Consider the following 20800-nt stretch of genomic DNA (forward strand, 5'->3'; position numbering starts at 1 on the left):
TAAAAGTATGCTGTAGGGGTCATCTGGGTGGCTCAGTTAAGTGTCGGACTCCGATTTTGGCTCAGGTCATTTTGGCTCAGGTCATGTTCTCATGGTTTGAGAGATCAAGCTCAGGGTTGGTTGGGCTCTGCACTGACAGAGTGGAACCTGCTTGGGATTCTCATTCTCATTCTCTCTCTCTCTCAAAATAAATAGGTAAACTTATTAAAAAGTATATCATAGGAATAGAAACAGTACAAAGGAAGCACTGGGGAATAAGGAACTAATTTTTCTTGGGAAAGTAAGAAAAGACTTCACAGAAGTTATCACATTTGATCTGAGTCTTCAAACGGTGTTGTTAGAGAATGGGAGAGAGTAGGAAAATGGAAGGGAGTGAATGGTGAGAAGTTCAGTGTGGTTGAAGGTGGGTTGTGTAGGGAGGAGAAATAGATGATGAAAGCTCAGAGTAGATCTGGATTCGATTTTGGAAGGCTTTGTGTATGGCGTGGTAGGGAGTTTGGATGTTAGGTCAGATGGAAACTGGGCAACTTTAAGAAAAGGATGGAACAAATACTGTTTATTAGGAAGCAATTCTAGTGGCACATGTGGGGTGGTTTGGAGTGGAGAGACAGGTGGCAGAGCGAATGTTTAAGGTTTTTTTTTTGTTTTTGTTTTTTAATTTTATTTTGAGAGAGAGGGAGAGAGAGAATCCCAAACAGGCTCCACATCATCAGCGCAGAGCCCGACATGGGGCTGGATCTCAGGAAGTGTAAAATCATGATGTGAGCCAAAACCAAGAGTAGGACACTTGACCAATTGAGCCACCCAGGTGCCCCTAGGTGGTTCTTAGAGTATTCTGGGTAAGAAGAATGTGAGTTGAGACAGTATCTTCGAATCCAGGTTTACTGTTGTTTCTGTGGTTGAATTAACAGGATTTGGTGACTGAAAGACTTGGGAGGTGAAAGAAAAGGAATCATCAAGATTTTTGACTTAAGAGACTAAATGAATGGTAATGCTATTAACTGAAATTAGAAATATAGGAGGGGCGCCTGGGTGGCTCAGTTGGTTAAGCCTGCGACTTCGGCTCAGGTCATGATCTTGTGGTTCATGAGTTCGAGCCCCGTGTCGGGCTCTGTGCTGATAGCTCAGAGCCTGGAGCCTGCTTCGGATTTTGTGTCTCCCTCTGTCTCTGCCTCACACTCTGTCTGTCTCTCTCTCTCTCCAAAATAAATAAACATTAAAAAAATTTTAAATAAGTTAATTAAAAAAAGAAATATAGGAATAAAAATGGGTTTTGTTAAAAGGTACAGACTTCTAGGTAAAATAAATGCATTGTGAAAAATGATGAGAAAAATGAGATGAAAAATACAGCTGAGGGAATATAGGCAATAACATCGTAAGGATGTTGAATGGTGACAGATGGCGATTGCACTTAAGTGTGCTGAACATTAAGCAGTGCATAGACCTGTCGAATCGCTATGTCCTCCGTCTGAAACTAATATAACAATGTATGTTAGTTATGAAAGTCTTTCACAAGTTTTAATATCACTTTATGGAATATAAATGGAGATGTCTGTTTGCAAGATGGAAACATCTGTCTGTCACCAACTCAGAAAAGAAGATAGGCTTCTTTTAAGCACTGGGGATGTAGGAGAATTAAAGATTAGGGAGATCTCTAAAAAAAAAAAAAAAAATTAAAAAAAGACGTTTGTCAAGCAAAAAAAGAGAGGGGAGATTAACAAGGTTGAAGCTGCATGAATAAGTCAGGTCATTCAAGGGACACCGTTTAGCTCTAGATGAAGAGTAGGAGGAGGTGATGGAGATGATAAAGGAAGAGGGTAGTGGTCTTCTACAGTGGTTTTTCTTCCTCCCTCACTCTTTTCGATATTTTTCTGAAATATTGAATAGATGAAACATAAATGTGCCTATTAAATATCCACAGGGTACAAGAAATGCTACTCTAATTGCTGTGCGTTCACTATCCTCTTTCAAGAAAAATTACCAGTATCTTTGAAGTCTTTCTGCACCTCTCCCATTCTATCCTGTTACCCCTGTACTTAGATAACCACCACCTTGAATTTTTAAAATCATTCTCCTATTTTTGTTTTACCACGTTTTTGCCCTCAAATAGTTCACTGGTTAGTTTTACATGTTTTTGAGCTTTTAAAAAACAGAATCATAGTATTCGTATTCTTCTGTGACTTGAATTTTTTTTTTAATTCAACATTTCTTTTTTTAAAAAAAAATTTTTTTTTTCAACGTTTATTTATTTTTGGGACAGAGAGAGACAGAGCATGAACGGGGGAGGGGCAGAGAGAGAGGGAGACACAGAATCGGAAACAGGCTCCAGGCTCTGAGCCATCAGCCCAGAGCCTGACGCGGGGCTCGAACTCACAGACCGCCAGATCGTGACCTGGCTGAAGTCGGACGCTTAACCGACTGCGCCACCCAGGCGCCCCTAATTCAACATTTCTAACATCATTACAGGTGTTTGGTCATTCATTTTCATTGCTGTGTAGTATTCCGTGCAAGACTAAAACACAGTTTATTTCTACATTTTGCACTGATGGACATTTTACTTTGTAATTGTTTTTGCTATTACAAACAGTGCTGCTGCTCTAAGCATTCTTACAGATGTCTTTTTGAAACTCCTTAGGGTATAAGTAGGAGTTGGGTCTGTTCATGTTCAACTTTACGAGGTAGTGCTGGTCTGTTGCCAGAAGTGGTTGTATCAGCTTACAGTTCTTTTAGCAGTATTAGTGCTTTGTTGCTCCGTATTCTTGCCCACACTTCATATTGTTAGACATATTTATATACCTTCCCTGATAGCATGAGTACTTAATGTTGTCATTATAGGTTTAACTAGAAGTTTTTTTTTCCTTTTTCCCCTGTATGAAGTTGAATATCTTTCATAGTTTGTTTACCATTTTAGTTTCCTTTTTTTTGATGGTTTCCTAAGTCTTCTGTTTTGCTAAGTCATTTTTATGTTGAGATGTTTTTCTTATTGACATCTAAGTGTTTTTTTTATATATACTGGGTATTATTCCTTTGCCGTTTTTATGTATTGTGGCTATGTTCTTTGTGTTTGTAGCTCTCCTTTCTTTTTCTGGTGTCTTCTGAACATTAGGCATGCTTGCTTTTGATATCAAATATCAAATTTGTCAGTCTTTTTTTTTTTTTTTCTTTCTTGTTACCCCCCCTCTTCCCTTCCCCGACCAGTCTTTTTCTTATGGTTAGCCTTAATTTGTGTCTTACTTAAAAGTTAGGCACTATTACAAAGTCATATAGGTATTTTCTGATTACGTCTTCAAAGCTTTTGTAGCTTGAGCATTGCCATTCATTTTTAACCAACCTGGGAGTGATTTTTCTTAGCATAATGTAAGAGGTCAAAGTTTATTATAATAAAACAATGAAAACAACAACTGACTCTGGCACAATTCATGGAAATGTCTTTCTCTGTTGATCTACAGTGCCTACTTCGTTTTAAATTAAATTACCTTATATTTGCGTGGGTGTGTTTAAGGTTCAGTTCCATTAGTCACTTTCCCTATTTCTGTACCAATATCATGTTATCTTAATTACTGTGGCTTTATAATAATTCTTACCTGCTCAGCAGGTCCTCTTAACAAATTATTGTGGTTTTATAATAATTCTTACCTGCTCAGCACATCCTCTTAACATTCTACTTGAGGGTGTCTTGTCATTCTTGTCTTCTGATCTAATATATATGTTTTGGAATCAGATTCAGGTTTTCAAGTTTCCTTCAGTCTCTCTCTCTCTCTCTCTCTCTCTCTCTGTCTCTCTCTCTCTCTCTGTCTCTCTCGGGATTTTCATTAGAATTACCTTGACCCTTTGGAGCATTTTGGAGATATAGAACATCTTCTTAATGTTGAATCATTCATTCTGTAATCACTGTACATTTCTCCATTTATTTGGCTCCTTTTTAATTTTTTTCAGTAAAGTTTTATATTTTCTCCAAGGTAGTCTTGCATGTTTTGTTTCATTTATTCCTACACACTGCATCTTTTTTTGATGGTATTGTATGTGGTATCTTTTTTAATTATACTTTCCAACTGATAGTTGGAGAAATTTAGAATTGCAATAGAATTTTATGTGCTGGCTATGTCTTGTTATATCTATTAGTTTCAACACTTTTGTGTAAGCTGTGTTAGATTTTCTACATGGAAAATCTTGTGGTCTTTGAATGACAGTTTTCTTTCTTTCTTTCAAATTCTTTTATCTTTTATTTTTCTTGTTTTTCTGATACTGATGACAGCTGGTATGGTGCTGAATAGGAAAACCATTGTTAGTTATCTTGCTTCTGATCTTAAAAGAGAGACTCTGTAAACATTTTCTTCGTGACTATGTTTGCAAAAGGTGTTTGATAGGATAGTCTTAATTAGAGGAAGTTCTCTTTTTAATTTACTGAGAGTTTTCTTTTTAATTCAAGAGTTGATGTTATTTTATCAGATGCTTTTTCTTCACCCATTGAAATGACCTATTTTTTCTCCCTAAATCTGTTAATATAGAAAATTACATCAATATGTTTTCTAATATTAAATCAACCTTGCATCACCAGGATAAACACGTTTATTTGGGTCATGTTATGTTAGTTTTTTTAAATATTAATTTTTGTATCTCTGGTCTTCAGTGAGATTGGCCTGCAGTGTTCATTTCTCATACATTCCTTGTCTCATTTTGTGTCATGTTAACCTCATAAAAATGAATTGAGGATGTTAATTCTTTGTGCTCTGGAGAGTTGTGTTAAATTGGGATGATCTGTCTCTTGAATCATTGGTCAAACTTGGTGTTAAAGTCATCAGGGCTTGATTTATTTTTGGTAGAGATCTTTTAAATTACTGTTTATTCTCTTTATGATAATAGGATTAATAAAGTTTTTCTATTTCTCCTTTGGAGTGTTTTACTAATTTTTTGAAGGCATTTTTTGCCACTTCATCTTAGATTTTTAAATTTATTGCCTTAAGATCTTCATCATACTAATTTATTATCTATTAAATTTCTGCAGCATCTGTAACTAGGTCTCCCTTTTGGATTATATATTGCTAGTGTATAGAAATACAGCTGATTTTTGAGTGTTAATTTTGTATCTTGAACTTTGGTAGATTTGTTTATGAACTTTAATAGTTTTTTATGGATTCTTTTGAGTTTTGTAGACATATGATAAGTCTATCACAGATGTCATCTGTGAATAGAAATTCTACTTCTTTCCAATTTGAACACCTGTTTGTGATTTTTAAAAAACATTCTTCTGGGGCGCCTGGGTGGCTCGGTCAGTTGAGCGTCCAACCTCGGCTCAGGTCACAATCTCGCGGTCCGTGAGTTCGAGCCCCGCGTCGGGCTCCGTGCTGACAGCTCGGAGCCTGGAGCCTGTTTCGGATTCTGTGTCTCCCTCTCTCTCTGCCCCTCCCCTGTTCATGCTCTGTCTCTCTCTGTCCCAAAAATAAATAAACGTTAAAAAAAAAAAACAAAAAAAACCACATTCTTTTAATATTTTTTAAAAAAATGATTTAAGTAATCTCTACACCCAACGTGGGGCTCAAACTCACGACCCCAAGATCAATAGTCACATGGTCTTCTGCCCCCCGTCGGGCTCTGTGCTGACAGCTCAGAGCCTGGAACCTGCTTCGGATTCTGTGTCTCCCTCACTCTGCCCCTCCCCTGCTCATGCTCTGTCTCTCAGAAATGAATAAATGTTAAAAAAGAATTGTAAAAAGTCATATGCTCTTCTTACTGAGCCAGCCAGGCGCCCTAAAACATCCTTTTAGTTATTGATTATATTATCCAATTGCAATGTGGTTAAAGAATACAGTCTTTATAAAACCAATCCTTTGAAACATGATAATCATTCACTTGATTTTCTTTATAGTTTTGTTTTTATTACTTATATGCGTGTCACTAAATAAGATATTATTATTTAGTTTTGCATTTTTTTGGAATTTATATTAGTGGAATGATTACATGTCATTCTGGTATTTGCTTTCTTCCCCCTGCTATAGACTGAATTCTGTCCCCCCACCTCCCAAATTCATATATTGAAGCCCTAACCCCCAATTTGATGGTGTTTGGTATTGGGGCTTTGGGAGATACTTAGGTCTAGATTAAGTCATGAGGTGGGGCCCTCGTGATACTAGTGCGCTTATAAGAAGAGACCCCAGAGAGCTCGTTCCTGTTCTCTTTCCCTATCATGTGAGGCCCCGATGAAAAGGAACTGTCTTCAAGCCAGGAAGAGAGCACTCACCAGAAATCAACTATGCCAGCATTTTTTGTTTGTTTGTTTTAATGCTGGCACTTTGATCTTGAATCACTAGTTTCCACAATAATGAAAAAATAAATTTCTGTTAAAGCCACTGAGTCTGTGGTATTTTGTTATGGTAACCCGAGCTCAGATAAAGGGAAGGCCCTTTTCCACATTAAGTTTTTGACAATCCTTCATATGATGGGTATAATTTATTTCTTTACATTTTGCTTCTTGGGGCGCCTGGGGGTCTTTGTTGGTTAAGTGCCGGCTTTGGCTCAGGTCATGATCTCATGGTTCTTGGGTCTGAGCCCCACGTCAGGCTCTGTGCTGACAGCTCGGAGCCTGGAGCCTGCTTCGGATTCTGTGTCTCCCTCTCTCTCTGCTCCTTGCCTGCTCGCACTCTGCCTTTCTGTCTCTCAAAAATAAATAAACATTGGGGCGTCTGGGTGGCGCAGTCGGTTAAGCGTCCGACTTCAGCCAGGTCACGATCTCGCGGTCCGTGAGTTTGAGCCCCGCGTCGGGCTCTGGGCTGATGGCTCAGAGCCTGGAGCCTGTTTCCGATTCTGTGTCTCCCTCTCTCTCTGCCCCTCCCCCATTCATGCTCTGTCTCTCTCTGTCCCCAAAATAAATTAAAAAAACGTTGAAAGAAAAAAATAAATAAATAAATAAATAAACATTAAAAAAATTTTTTTTTTAAATAAAAAAAGAAGTGTTCTTGTTACAGGATTCCATTGTGTGGACGTACCATAATTTATCCATTCTGGAATTGGTGGACATTTGGGTAATTTCAGGGTTTTTTTTGGTCATTACAGTGCTTTGATGAACATCTACATGTCTTTTGCTACACAGGTTAAGAGTTTATTGTGTATATGTAATTGCCAACACTGCTTTGTTTTTGATCTTCAAAAACAATGATTTCATATGGTTTAGTATAGTATCTAGGAGTGGAAATGCTGGACTATAAAACTGTTTTCTCAAGTGATTATGCCATTTACCCTCCCACTTGGTGTGATGAGTTTCTTTGGTCCCACATTTGGTACTGACAGACTTTTATGCTTGGCTACTGTGGTGCATGTGGGGTTATTTCCTTGTACTTTAATTTGTATTTCACTTTGTTACATTTTAACTTCTTTTCATTTATTTATGGACCATCATATTTCCTTTCCTGTGAAGTTCCTATTTGTGATTTTCCCCCGTTTTCTATTGCAAGTGTTTGAGAGCTGGCTCTTTTTTACTGGGATGTGAATTGCTTGGTGAATTTAAAATCTTTTGAGCCAAATCTTGGTTTTAGGCTGTGCTTACATGACTAATATGGATGAATTCATCTCAGTTTGCATTTAAACAATTGGAAGCTCTAAACTACTGTGTTTTTCTTCCAATAAAATATAGATCAGGTACATGAATTATTTATAATTTTCCCTCTCTGTTTCAGTTTACTCATTTGTAAAACAATGGGCTTTGACTGGTTAATACCTAGTATCCCTTTTACTAGTGTCTTTAATTCATCTAGTATTTTTCTTCTTGGTTTTTGAAACTTAGAAATGTTAGTTTTATTATAGTACCAAACTGTAAAATGTTGGTTTTGTTTTGTTTTTTCCTTTTTGTTTTTCATCAGAAAATGGTGGATTTTGTTTCTGTGAGATGTGATGTTAGCTCTCCAAGGACCGCTCCTTAAGTTAATGTCCCTGAGAGATACTACTGCCTTTTACTTTTTTTTTTTTAATTCTTAAAATGCTGTTAAACCTAGAAATTTAATCCTAACATGTATGAATTATTCTTTCTCAGAGTGAAGATACACAACAGCAAATCATCAGGGAGACATTCCATTTGGTATCTAAGAGAGATGAAAATGTTTGTAATTTCCTAGAAGGAGGATTGTAAGTAAAGCATTTCATGAACATTTCTAATCTTTGGCTATATGATTAAAATATATGCTGTTTAATTGGTTAATGGTAAAAATTTCCTACTTTTTATGAATTGGATTAGGAGATTACCACCTATTGTTAGCTGTAAATCTAACTTGGAATTTTTTGAAGATATGCAGTCTTTGTTGTTTTTTTAAAAATTTTTGTGGAGTCATTTTATATAAAGGTCATGGCAACAATTCACATGTTGCAGGGACATGTAAAATTATAAACTAAGTTTCCCTTTCCTGACTTTAGTCTTTCCCGATTTCTTGTGTATCCTTCTAGAAAATTAAGTTTTTTATGACTAACATATAAAAGTAAAATCTTATGGGATGCGTGGGTGGCTCAGTTGGTTAAGCATCCAGCTTCTGCTCAGGTCATGATCTTGTGGTCCGTGAATTCGAGCCCACTTTGGGCTCTGTGCTGACAGCTCAGAGCCTGGAGCCTGCTTTAGATTCTGTGTCTCCCTCTCTCTCTGCCCCTCCCCTGCTCGCACTCTGTCTCTCTCTCTCAAAAATAAAGAAACATTAAAAAACAAACAAACAAAAAAACCCCAAAACTTTTACTTATGGGATCACACTAGGTATGCTTGTTTGCATGTTACTTGTTTTCACTTAATATTTTGAAAAGCATATAAGCACATTTAGAACAGCCTAGGTAAATGGACCTGTTCATAGAAATTTAGATTACATTCTTTATCTTATTATTGTAAACAAGCCTGAAGTCTGCTTTTCGCATACATATCAGTGTGAATGTATATGTATCTATATATAGGCATATGTATATAGATAGAATTCAGCTAATACAGTTTTGTTTTTTAAAATGAATAAATAAAAATCAGTTATAATTATCTTGCCAACTATTATAAATACTTTTAAATTAATAGATTCCATGAAAGCAGTGTGTTCTCAAAATAGCTTTATAAATGTTCCCTCTACTGTTTATATAATCAATTTCTTAATATTTCCTCATTGACAATTCAAACACTAAACTAGCTCAGCCCCATTATGAATAATCAGAGATTAGTCAGAGAAACCCACACTTTTCTGTATTTTAATGTGTATGATTTATATTATGAAAAAGAGTTTGGGTAATAAAAAATTCATTCTTTGTTGATCATAAATTATTTTTTAATCATGTAGAAAGTTTACTTGAATTTCTTAAAAGGGTATTTCATGCTCCAGTTAAATTTTTCAAATACACATTTACAATTTATAAACTTACTTTTTTTTTTTTTTTTTTTTTGCGAGAGAGTGAGGGAGCTTGAGCAGGGGAGGGGCAGAGAGAGAGGGAGAGGGAGCATCCCAAGCAGCCTCCGTCTGTCAACGTAGAGCCCAGCATGGGGCTGGATCCCAGGAGGCGTGAGACCATGACCCGAGCCAAAATCAAGAGTCAGACGCTCAACGTATCACTCAGCTTAACCAGCTGAGCTACCCAGCAGCCCCTCTCAGCCTCTTAATGTCACTCTTAAGAATCCGTCTTAAGTAGCAAATCCATCAATATGGTATCCCCCTATTTTGAATCTCTTTGTAGTGTTTTCTACTCTGATAATTTTTTCTTATTTGTTTATTGTTTCTTACCCACTCTCAGTACCTGGCAAATGGTAGGTACTCAGTAGATAGCTTAATGAATTAATGAACTAAAATTAAGCACCAGCTTCTTTTACTTATTATCTCTGAAGAAAACAGCCACGATAATTTACTTAGTCTCCCAAGTTCACTTGAATGCTATGCCCAGACATTTTATAAAGGGTTTTAAACACATTGTCAGTTTGCTTGAGCTAATGAAAATGTGTTTCATTTTATCCCTATACCATTCCATTTTTTGGTTTTGTTTTGTCATTTAGGTTAATTGGAGGATCTGACAACAAACTGATTTATAGACATTATGCAACATTATACTTTGTCTTCTGTGTGGATTCTTCAGAAAGTGAACTTGGCATTTTAGATCTAATTCAAGTAAGTTAACACTTATTGTCTTAATACCATTTTTGGCATTTATATATTTTAAAACTTGTATGCTCTAAATTTTCTAAAATGATGTTCTGTTTGGTAAGAAATAAATTGTTGCATAGTAGATATGAGATGAGTGAAATGGGGACTAAGGTGCTAAAACACATGGGTAAATTTAATCAGATTAAGACTAATCACAATTAATTTAATCATGCCCTTTTTTCTTGTTAACGTAAGTCATGCAAGAAGCCCACGATTCCGGATCTCTTACCATGTGTATCCAGATCTGATCCCCAAACCCACCCCTCCCTGCCTCCTGAAAATCTTTCTTAATGTCCCTGGAACTCAAGGTCGGTCATAAGCACATTCCCCTGTATCTTCAACCTCTTTGTTAATGTTGCCTTCACTTTTTTCCTGTAATAAATTACATCTGGCTTCCCTGCTGACACTACCTGTAACCCTCTCAAGTAATAACAGTCCTGCTCTCTTCTCTTCATACTGCTGAGCCTGCTAGTGTTTTCTTTGCTTCTTGTTGCTTTTTCCAGACCATTCTCTTGTTTAAAATGCCTCCAAACTTTATTTCTTGTTTGTAAACTATACCACCTTCTCTGCCCATCCTGTTTGAGTAACCTCTCATCCCCACCTCCTATTTGTTGGGGATTTTATCAAAAACTTTCAAAGGTCTGAGATTCTACCCTACTTGCAAGCTAACAAGTTCACTACCACAGTGTCGTGGATGCCAGCAGAGGACAGGAGACTTCTGGATTAGAAACAAAGGACTTATTCCGAACAGCACAAACAGTAGACATAGTAACAGCATTTGCTTACACTGGATCCCCACGCCAATCTCCAAAGTTGCCAAAGGGTGACATTAAGAGGGCCAGATGATACCTGTACAAACAGTGGATTGAGTTATAGAAGAGGAACTGGAATCTTTTATACTGGATACTAATCATGTCGGCCCATGTCCTGGAGGAAAAGAATATCTTCCATGGGTATAGATAAACCTACCTGTTGCTTTGGAGAGAAAGACTCTCTATTTTCTGGGGCTGTTTTCTTATACAGGCTTGCTTAAAAAGATAGTCCGCAAAAATAGCAGTCTGTACCTCTGCTTATATTATATGCAGAAATGGCAGACCCATGGGGTCTCCTAAAAATTTTACTCTTAGCTCACTGGCAGTCACTGGTACTACTTGTGTTCTAATTCTTGGTGATTTCAGTATTCAGTATTCATGTGGATAATTCTCCCAGTACCCTGGTGTCTTCAGACTAGTATTCCCTTTCATTGAACTTTTGCCCTCTGCTGCACCTGGTGTTCATTTCTAGACCTTGTTTTTGTCCAAACTGCCATTCTCCATAATCTCCATTTCAGTTTCCCCTCTGTCTACCACCTTTCTCCATATCGCAGTTTCTATTAATGCAATAATTCCTTGAGCCTGTTGGGACCTTCAGTCTTTTGAATCTTAGCTTTTTTTTTTTTTTTTTTTTTTTTTTTTTTTACTGTCCATCTTCCTGATGTCTTATATTCCTTACCCTGCTTCAATTCCATGGTCAGTCGTGATAAATCATAGTCTGGTATACACCTAGCTCCTTCTTTGTATCCAAATGTCTGAATGTACTTGTAGAAAAAAAAACAAACATAGCCATTCCACAGGTCTCACTTTTTTTTTTTTTCGAGAAAGAACAGAATATGGGTATAGTTTTTAGAAATACAGAGGTATATATATGAGAAGAAAGATCTAAAAGAGTAAAAAGTGGTTTATTCCCCACTGAAAGTACCCATCAGGTGCCTGGTACAATAAAGTTCAGAATGGTGGATCCCTGGGGCACCTGGGTGTCTCCGTCAGTTAAGTGTCTGTCTCCGGCTAGGGCATGATCTCATGGTTCATGAATTCCAGCCCTGCTTTGGGCTCTGTGCTGACAGCTTGGAGCCTGGAGCCTGCTTCAGATTCTGTCTCTCCCTCTCTCTTCTCCCTCCCTCTTTCTGTCTCTCTCTCTCTCTCTGTCTCCCCTTCCCCTGCTTGCACTCTGTGTCTCTCTCCCTCTCAAAAATAAATAAATATTAAAAAAAAATTTTTTTTAAAAAGAATGGTGGCTCCTCACCTGTATCCCCACTGAAAGCAGAAGTCAGTGCTGGAGTGGGGGCTAGACCCCACAGCTGCTCTTATTTTCATTTCATTTCATTTCATTTTTTTAATTTACATCCAAGTTAGTTAGCATATAGTGTGACAATGATTTCAGGAGTAGATTCCTTAGTGCCCCTTACCCATTTAGCCCACCCTCCCTCTCCCACATCCCCTCCAGCAACACTCAGTTTGTTCTCGATATTTATGAGTCTCTTATGTGTTGTACCCCCTCCCTGTTTTTATATTATTTTTGTTTCCCTTCCCTTACGTTCATCTGTTCTGTGTCTTAAAGTCCTCATGAGCAAAGTCATATGATAATTGTCTTTCTCAGACTGACTAATTTCACTTAGCCTAATACCCTCCAGTTCCATCCACGTAGTTGCAAGTGGAAAGATTTCATTCTTTTTGATCACCGAGTAATACTCCATTGTATCTATGTACCACATCTTCTTTATCCATTCATCCATCGATGGACATTTGGGCTCTTTCCATACTTTGGCTATTGTTGATAGTGCTGCTATAAACATTGGGGTGCATGTGCCCCTTTGAAACAGCATAACTGTATCCCTTGGATAATTACCTAGTAGTGCAATTGCTGGATTGTAGGGTAGTTCTAATTTTAATTTTTTGAGGAACCTCCATACTGTTTTCCAGAGTGACTTGCACCAGTTTGCATTCCCACCAGTAGTGCAAAAGGGTTCCTCTTTGTCCACATCCTCATCAACATCTGTTGTTGCCTGAGTTGTTAATGGTAGCCATTCTGACAGATGTGAGGTGGTATCTCATTGTGGTTTTGATTTCTGTTTCCCTGATGATGAGTGATATTGAGCATTTTTTATGTGTCAGTTGGCCATCTGGATGTTGTCTTCTTTGGAGAAGTGTCTATTCATGTCTTTTGCCCATTTCTTCACTGGATTATTTGTTTTTTGGGTGTTGAGTTTGATGGGTTCTTTATAGATTTTGGATACTACTCCTTTGATACGTCGTTTGCAAATATCTGTTCCCATTCCGTCAGTTGCCTTTTAGTTTTGCTGATTGTTTCCTTCGTTGTGCAGAAGCTTTTTATTTTGGTGAGGTCCCAATAGTTCATGTTTGCTTTGGTTTCCCTTGCCTCTGGAGACATGTTGAGTAAGAAGTTGCTGCAGCCAAGATCAAAGAGGTTTTTGCCTGCTTTCTCCTTGAGGATTTTGATGGCTTCCTGTCTTATATTTAGGTCTTTCATCCATTTTGAGTTTATTTTTGTGCATGGTGTAAGAAAGTGGTCCAGGTTCATTTTTCTGCATGTTGCTGTCCAGTTTTCCCAGCATCACTTGCTGAAGTGACTGTCTTGATTCCATTGGATATTCTTTCCTGCTTTGTCAAAGATTAGTTGGCCATACGTTTGTGGGTCCATTTCTGGGTTCTCTATTCTGTTCCATTGATCTGAGTGTCTGTTGTTGTGCCAGTACCATACTGTCTTGATGATTACAGTTTTGTAAGAGAACTTGAAGTCTGGGATTGTGATGCCTCCAGCTTTGTTTTTCTTTTTCAAGATTGCTTTGGCTATTTGGGGTCTTTGCTGGTTCCATACAAATTTTAGGATTGTTTGTTCTAGCTCTGTGAAGCTACAGATCTCACTTTAAATTTATGATCTCCAGCCTCGGTGAGTCCTTAATGCTACCCAGTAATCATATTTCCCTGATCCCTCCATCTCCCAGACTCCTGGGCAACTGGTAGGTTCTCCTTTGTCAAAGCTCTGGCACTTCTGGCGTCTTGCTTCCTCCTTCACTGAGAGAACTGAAGCCATCAGAAGAGAACTTCCATAGACTCCACATCTGGGTCCATGCACTCTGCTTTCTCTCCTGTGAGGGAGGAACTCCCCATGCTCCTGCCTAAGACCAGCTCACCCACTTACGAAGCAGTCTCCTCCCCATGGCTCTAGCACTTCTCCCTCTCTCTACTGAATCCTTTTCCCTCTCTCTCCCCAGTCATTCCCACCAGCTCTAGTACGTTCTCCCATCTTGAAAGAAGTCCTACCCCTACTTCCCCCTTCAGCCACTGCCCCCTGTCTTTCCCTCCCTTTCTGTCAGAATGCCTTAAACAAGGTGTCAGCACACACGGTTTCAGATTTTTCTTCTCTTCTTCACTCTTTTTAAACATACTCCATTCAGGTTTTCAGCTCTGTTGTTGCTAAATCCAGAGGTTCTCATCAGTCCTCCTTTATTTGATTAAGATTCTTTACTTCCTAACCTGGCTTCTGGGACACTGCACTTGCCTGCTTTTCACCTGCCCCTAGAGGTGCTTCATTTCAGTCGCCTGGTCTCTCTGACCTCTTCTTCGGCAAGTCCCGTAGGAGACACAGAATGTGACCACACACTATCTGCACGGCCACCACGCCGGTCCAGGCCTCCATTGGCTCTTGCCTAGACTGTTAACATAGGTTCCTGATGTTCTTCCTGCTTCCACTGTCTTTTCTGTCTCATTTTTTCTTAGCAAAACAGCTGGCGATACTGTTGAAATAGGTCACCTCTTACATTCTGAATTCTCCGGTGTCTTTCCTTCTAGCTCCGAGTAAAATCCAGATTCCTTACGATTGACCCATGAGGCCCCACAGGCTCTGACTCCTCTCCCCGTACCCTTCTGCTTCTCTTACTTCATCTTCTCTCTTTCTCCCTTTTGCTCCAGCCCCTGTGGCCAGCTTGCTGTTTCTCAAATAACACCAGCCGTGCCTCCACCTCAGAGCCTTTGTGTTTGTTCTTTTTTTTTTTTTTAATTTTTAAAAAATGTTTGCTTACTTATTTTGGGACAGAGCATGAGCAGGGGAGGGGCACAAGGAGTTTGCTAGAAAAATAAAATTTAGTTGCTACGTGCTAGTGATATTTTATTTTGTTTATTTATTTTTTTTATCTGAGCACTGATTCCATTGGCGAAAGTCATGAAGCTGTGTATACACTTGAGATTTTTGTACCTTTTGTTTGTGATAGTTAAAACTAATTCTGGCACAATAAACAAATGTAACTGCTACAAATAATTGTGCTAGAGTAAGATTATCATGAAGGAATGCTCTGAACATACATTTTCTTTCTCTTTCTTGGCCCCAGACAGGGCAAAAACATAGGGGCATGGTATAGGCACATGGTAGTCAATTGGAGAAAGCTGCATGTAAAAAAGAAGTTTTTTTGTGCCAAATAAGTTTCATGGTTTTGCAGTCAGCACAAAGGGGGCATGCTTAGAGATCTAGTTAGTATGATAGGGTAATGAGAAATTAACCAAAGCAGAAAACTTTGGCAGTAATTCTGAGTTCCAAAGTTTAAGAACAGTAAAAGTGGCCAGATTAAGGCTTTTGGTATCAAATATTGTTAATAATGGAAGGAAAAAAAGGACAAGTGATAAATGGAGCATTTCATATGCCAAATTACTCTTGATCCATAATTTTCAACTAGGTTTTGAGAAAGAGGTGGGTGTCTGAATTCCATGAAGCCACAAAGTGATCATAGCAGACATTCTTGCTCTTTTTTTTTTTTTTCCATTTTTTTAAAATTTGTTTTTGAGAGAGAGAGAGCACAAGCAGGGGTGGGACAGAAAGAGGGGGAGACACAGAATCCAAAGCAGACTCGGCTGTCAGCACAGAGCCCTATGTGGGGCTCGAACCCACGAACTGTGAGATCATGACCTGAGCTGAAGTCCAACGGTCAACTGACTGAGCCACCCAGTAGCCCCTGCTCTTTCGTTTTTTAATTGGTGGTGAGGAAATGATGCCTTTAAGATATATATGTTTGTAATATGAGGTAGAATAGAAATTTTTATAATATTTAAAGCTGTAAGAGGAAACTTCAAAGAAATTTTGAGTTTGAGGTGAATATGCCTCACGAGCCCTTAGATAGATACTTAATTTCCTCCTGGGGCCTCCGTGAGAAACACTGCTAAGTTTTATTGTGTTTTGTTTTCCCAAAGGCTTTTCTAGTAAAGAAAGAAGCAAACTTACTTATGTATAAATTAGGTAACAGTTAAGGGTTAATCAGAACCCAGTATTGCATTGCCTTTTAACTTTGTTCATTAACACATTTCTTGGTTTATCCCATATAGGTAGTAGTTAATTCATTGCACTATTATTTCATAGAAACTTTGTGTTTTTTTAGAAAATGATTTGTTAACATGAAACTGTGGTTTCTATTTCTCTCTCACTTGTCCACAACTGAAGGGATTGGTAGACATACACACTACATTCCAAAACACTTTTTTATTTCCTTGAGCTAGCTAATGTTACAAGAGGAAAAAAAGGAGAAAAGCAATCTGTTTCAAATTTACTCTGTAAGAGAAAGATTGCAGTTGAGAAAGACTAAAACAAATATGAATTTTCCTAGAGACCAATCAGAAGTATTTTATATTTGTGTCCTGGGATTTAAGCCATCATCATTATTTCTTTGTTTCTGTGACGGATCTTAATGGTTATGATAGTTTAGTGGTTATATCTCAGAAGAGAATTATACGGGGAGTTGTCAAAGAACAAATATCCTGCATCAAATCTGAAATAAATTCTATCACACCTTTCTAGAAAGTGGAAACTGGATCTGTGTTTTGTAAGATATTTTAGCCATTACTGTTCAAATGTTGATAATTTGTCTTGATACTAGGTAAGACACAGAAGATTTCAGGAGTATTGTGTCACTTTCCTATTACTAATGTGGGTTAGAGCTGTTATTCTAAGAGAGTCCAATTGAGTTATCAAATGTGGATCTGTCATGTCATAAAAAAAGTTCTGTAACTTCCCTTAAGGGACAATTAAATTTACTGCTTACCACCAACATGTTGGAGGTTCTGTGGTTGCTGTCTTTCCCCTGCGATTACCAGGGGTTGTTAAATACTTCAGAGGGAGTGCTGAGCATGCACGAGGCAGTCACTTTAAAAATGGTTGAATGAACAAAGGTGGAAGGGAATAGCTTATAGCTTCTTCTGTTTCATGAAACAGCTAATCAGAAGCTTAGTTAGAGCTGATTTTCTTGCTTCGTCCATCCTCTCTCTAGCTTCAAGAAAGTCAAGTGTAATGTCAAAAGTAGAAATGGAAAATTATAAATCAAGAGAGTTTAGATCAAAACTTCTTGGTCTTGTATATTCTTTAAAGAATTGATCAGGAAAACAAAACATCTATCTATCTATCTATCTATCTATCTATTTTAAATAAGTTTATTGATTTATTTTGAGAGAGAGAGCCCAAGCAGGGGAGGGGCAGAGAGGGATGGGGGACAGAGGATCCCAAGCAGGCTCTGTGCTGATAGCAGATAGCCCAATGTGGGGCTCGAACTCATGAACCGTGAGACCATGACCTGAGCCGAAATCGGAAGCTTAACTGACTGAGCCCCCCAGATGTCCCAAACGTCATCATATAATTCAGGAACATGCTAAATTTTGCTTTTTTTTCAATGTTGAAAATGATACCATTCAAATGATCATTGGGAGCATGTATTTTTATGCAGAGGTTTTGTGTTTCTGAGGTATGCATATGTTGTTCCAGATTTGACTTTTTATCTTTTGTGAAATCTGAGAGAAGGCATCATCACTAAATTCCCTGTGGAATTTAGGCCACTGTATCACCAAATTGAGTACCATCAGCCTCTGTTTTCTTTTGTTTCTTTTTTTAATTCTTTGTAAGTAAGTTGGGGAAATGGTGATCCTTTTTTGTTTCTGATATGTACTATTTGAGTGTGATATTGACTGCCATATAAGCAAATTTCAGACTTGATACCTGGCTTTTTTTAGTCTTTCTGTTGTAGCATGTCTTCATTGGCAGTGTTAAAATATTTACAGAGTGAGAATGAGAGGTTCATTAAATATTGACAGTGGTTGGTTGAGTTATTTATAAGCAGCCATATTGTCCTCAATTAATTTATTATGCCAAGCTGATAATAAATGGAGGCATAAAAGTTCACTAGATAATTCCAAATTCTGTTACAGTTTTCTGTACCGCATGTAGCAATTACATCAGCATCAGGTCTTGTTTGGTTGTAGTCAGGACAAAATTGAGTACTAATGTTGCAGGATTTTCTACCTCAATACTCGGGATTCGTTGTCTTGCCACTTTGCAGGATGAAAGAGGTGGACAAAAATTGAGGAGCAGGCAAAAGTTATTAGAGTGCAAGAAAAGACGAGTATTAGGAGAGCTCTCTTTACAGAGAGGGGGGCATTAGAAAATGAATACCTGGAACATAAGGCCAGGGTCCTCGTTTTATAAGGTTCTGATCAGCCCCCGCTTCGTGCCTTCCCCCTAGTTCCTTCTCAGGTTCTACCCTTATTGGCTTGATAGCTCTAGGTGCTGGGTTGTCCATTCCTGATTGGCTCAACTCCATTGTGTGAGGGGTCAGACTGGTCGTACTGTCCCTCGTATAACATAAGTTTCATGGTTTACTTTTTTTAGTTAGGTACCTTGATTGTCAAATTCCTGAGGGGAGCCTGAGGCAGGGAGTAGGTGGGCTCTGTTACATTCTTAAGAGGAACCTTACACCCAAGGGGGTTTGCTGTGGTTAGACACTCCTAGTACTGTTACAAAATACGTGTTTTTCCCCACCCAGGGACCTCAGGTCCTAACCTTTCCCTCTCTGCCTATTTTATCCTGTCCTTCCCTATTACACTAACAGCTGAACTTTTCTTTAGGTTAAAAAAGATGTTTGATCATACATGGTGTTATAATATGTATATAAACCAGAGCTCCATGTGTAGCATTTGTTGTTGCTGTGGTACTAAACGTTAGACCGATGTTTGTGAAATTATTTTACTTATGGCTGCTGATGCTGATTGAACCAAATATTGAGCTTGTCATTTGATTTTAATAGACCTTGAATTTTTTCACCTGTATAAAGCATGCCTATTTAATTTACTTATTTATTCCTTCCTTCCTTCCTTCCTTCATCCATTTATATTTTAGAGAGGGAGAAAGTGTGTGTGCACACGAGTTGGAGGAGGGGCAGAGAGACAGAGAGAGAGAGAGAGAGAGAGAGAGAGAGAGAGAGTCTTAAGCAGGCTCCACACTCAGCATGGAGCCAGATGTAGGGCTTGATCCCACAATGCTGGGATCATGACCTGAGCTGAAATCGAGTCAGATGCTCAACCAACTGAGCCACCCAGGTGCCCCAAGGGTGCCTATTTTAATTTGCTGCCTATAAATTTCATGAGGTTGTTAGAAAGATCAGTGAATTAAAGCAAGCTAGTTATGGTTAACATCATTCAGCCTCTGCCCCTGTACTGGCTGTATAACTTTGTTCAAGTTACTTAACCTCTTTGACCTTCATTGACCTCATCTACAAAATGGAGTGATAATAATAATGCCAACCTATAGAGTAGGTATAAGCATCAAAAAAGATACATGAAGTTTATGGCTAAATGACTGACGTGTAGTAGACAGTGGTTTTTAGCTAACTTTACCATTAAAGCGTATATTTATAAGGAAGGCATACAAAGTATTATTCCATTAGTATGCAAATTGAATTGGATAAGGAAGTTCTATTTTATCTTATTTTTATGAGAATTTGTTAATCTTTTTATCCTCTATGTTGTGTGCTTAGAATGAATTTTATATGGTGATAGAGTTAGCCACTAAGAAATTGACCTAATTGGAGGAACTTGTAAGTCAAGAATACTTAAGTGAAGAAAGATCCTGTGATCTTCCCTTTATCACATAGGAAATTGTGCTAGGTGGGTGCTGCTGGACATAGAATGGTGCCAGTGGAAGCCTCACTGCCTACCACCCCATGTCATTGTTCTCTTTTATTATAAGGCTGTGCTTGAAAGCACCTTGTTAAGTAGCATACTGCATCAACTTTGGGCTCTCTAGGTTATTATTTTTTTTTTTTAATTTTTTTTTTCAACGTTTATTTATTTTTGGGACAGAGAGAGACAGAGCATGAACGGGGGAGGGGCAGAGAGAGAGGGAGACACAGAATCGGAAACAGGCTCCAGGCTCTGAGCCATCAGCCCAGAGCCCGACGCGGGGCTCGAACTCACGGACAGCGAGATCGTGACCCGGCTGAAGTCGGACGCTTAACCGACTGCGCCACCCAGGCGCCCCTCTCTAGGTTATTTTTAAGAATTATCTAGGAAGATCAGCTGACCAGCACTTAGGGACTATGGGAAGTTGCAGCTCCCCTGGGCGGCGGGTGCCGGGAGATAAACCGCTGGTCCATGGGAGGATGAGTTCTGGTGCAGTTCCTCTTCTGACGAAAGAGGGAGCCCTGGCCCAGTTGGCTTATTTTGCCAGCAATCCAGAGTGATTACTTGGGATCATTTCAGGAAAATTTACACTTGCTACACCATACTTTAACCTGAGTATTAAAAGTTTCTGTTTTCAGTAAGATTCATTTCTCATATACATGTAAGAAACCAAAAAATGTTTCTATAAACAATTCGTTTTCTATCTTATTTTTACTGAGAAGTCTATTTTCCAATAATTGGAAATATATTCACTTTTCACTTATTTACACTGCTGCTTCGTGATAAATCTTGGTATTGAATTTGAAGATTCTTTTCTAATTTACCTGTTAACTTTTCAGCCACCCTCTAGGGAGGCATCATAGAGTCAGGTTGGTGTTTGGAGTCAAATGGCATGGA

General features: G+C 38.4%; 1 protein-coding gene across 4 annotated transcripts in view; it reads left to right on the plus strand.

Moving 5' to 3' along the window:
* AP3S1 (adaptor related protein complex 3 subunit sigma 1) overlaps positions 1–20800 on the plus strand; it is a 74384-nt gene that overhangs the window by 17312 nt on the left and 36272 nt on the right. For all 4 annotated transcript variants that reach the window (XM_040444270.1, XM_040444268.1, XM_040444269.1 and 1 more), the window contains exons 2-3: positions 8024–8115; positions 9992–10103. In XM_040444270.1, coding sequence (XP_040300204.1) covers positions 8024–8115; positions 9992–10103 — 204 coding nt within the window. The remainder of the gene's footprint in view (positions 1–8023; positions 8116–9991; positions 10104–20800) is intronic.

The sequence above is a fragment of the Herpailurus yagouaroundi genome, unplaced genomic scaffold, assembly GCF_014898765.1.
Source record: "Herpailurus yagouaroundi ecotype Mexico unplaced genomic scaffold, PumYag 192, whole genome shotgun sequence".
NCBI lineage: Eukaryota > Metazoa > Chordata > Mammalia > Carnivora > Felidae > Herpailurus > Herpailurus yagouaroundi.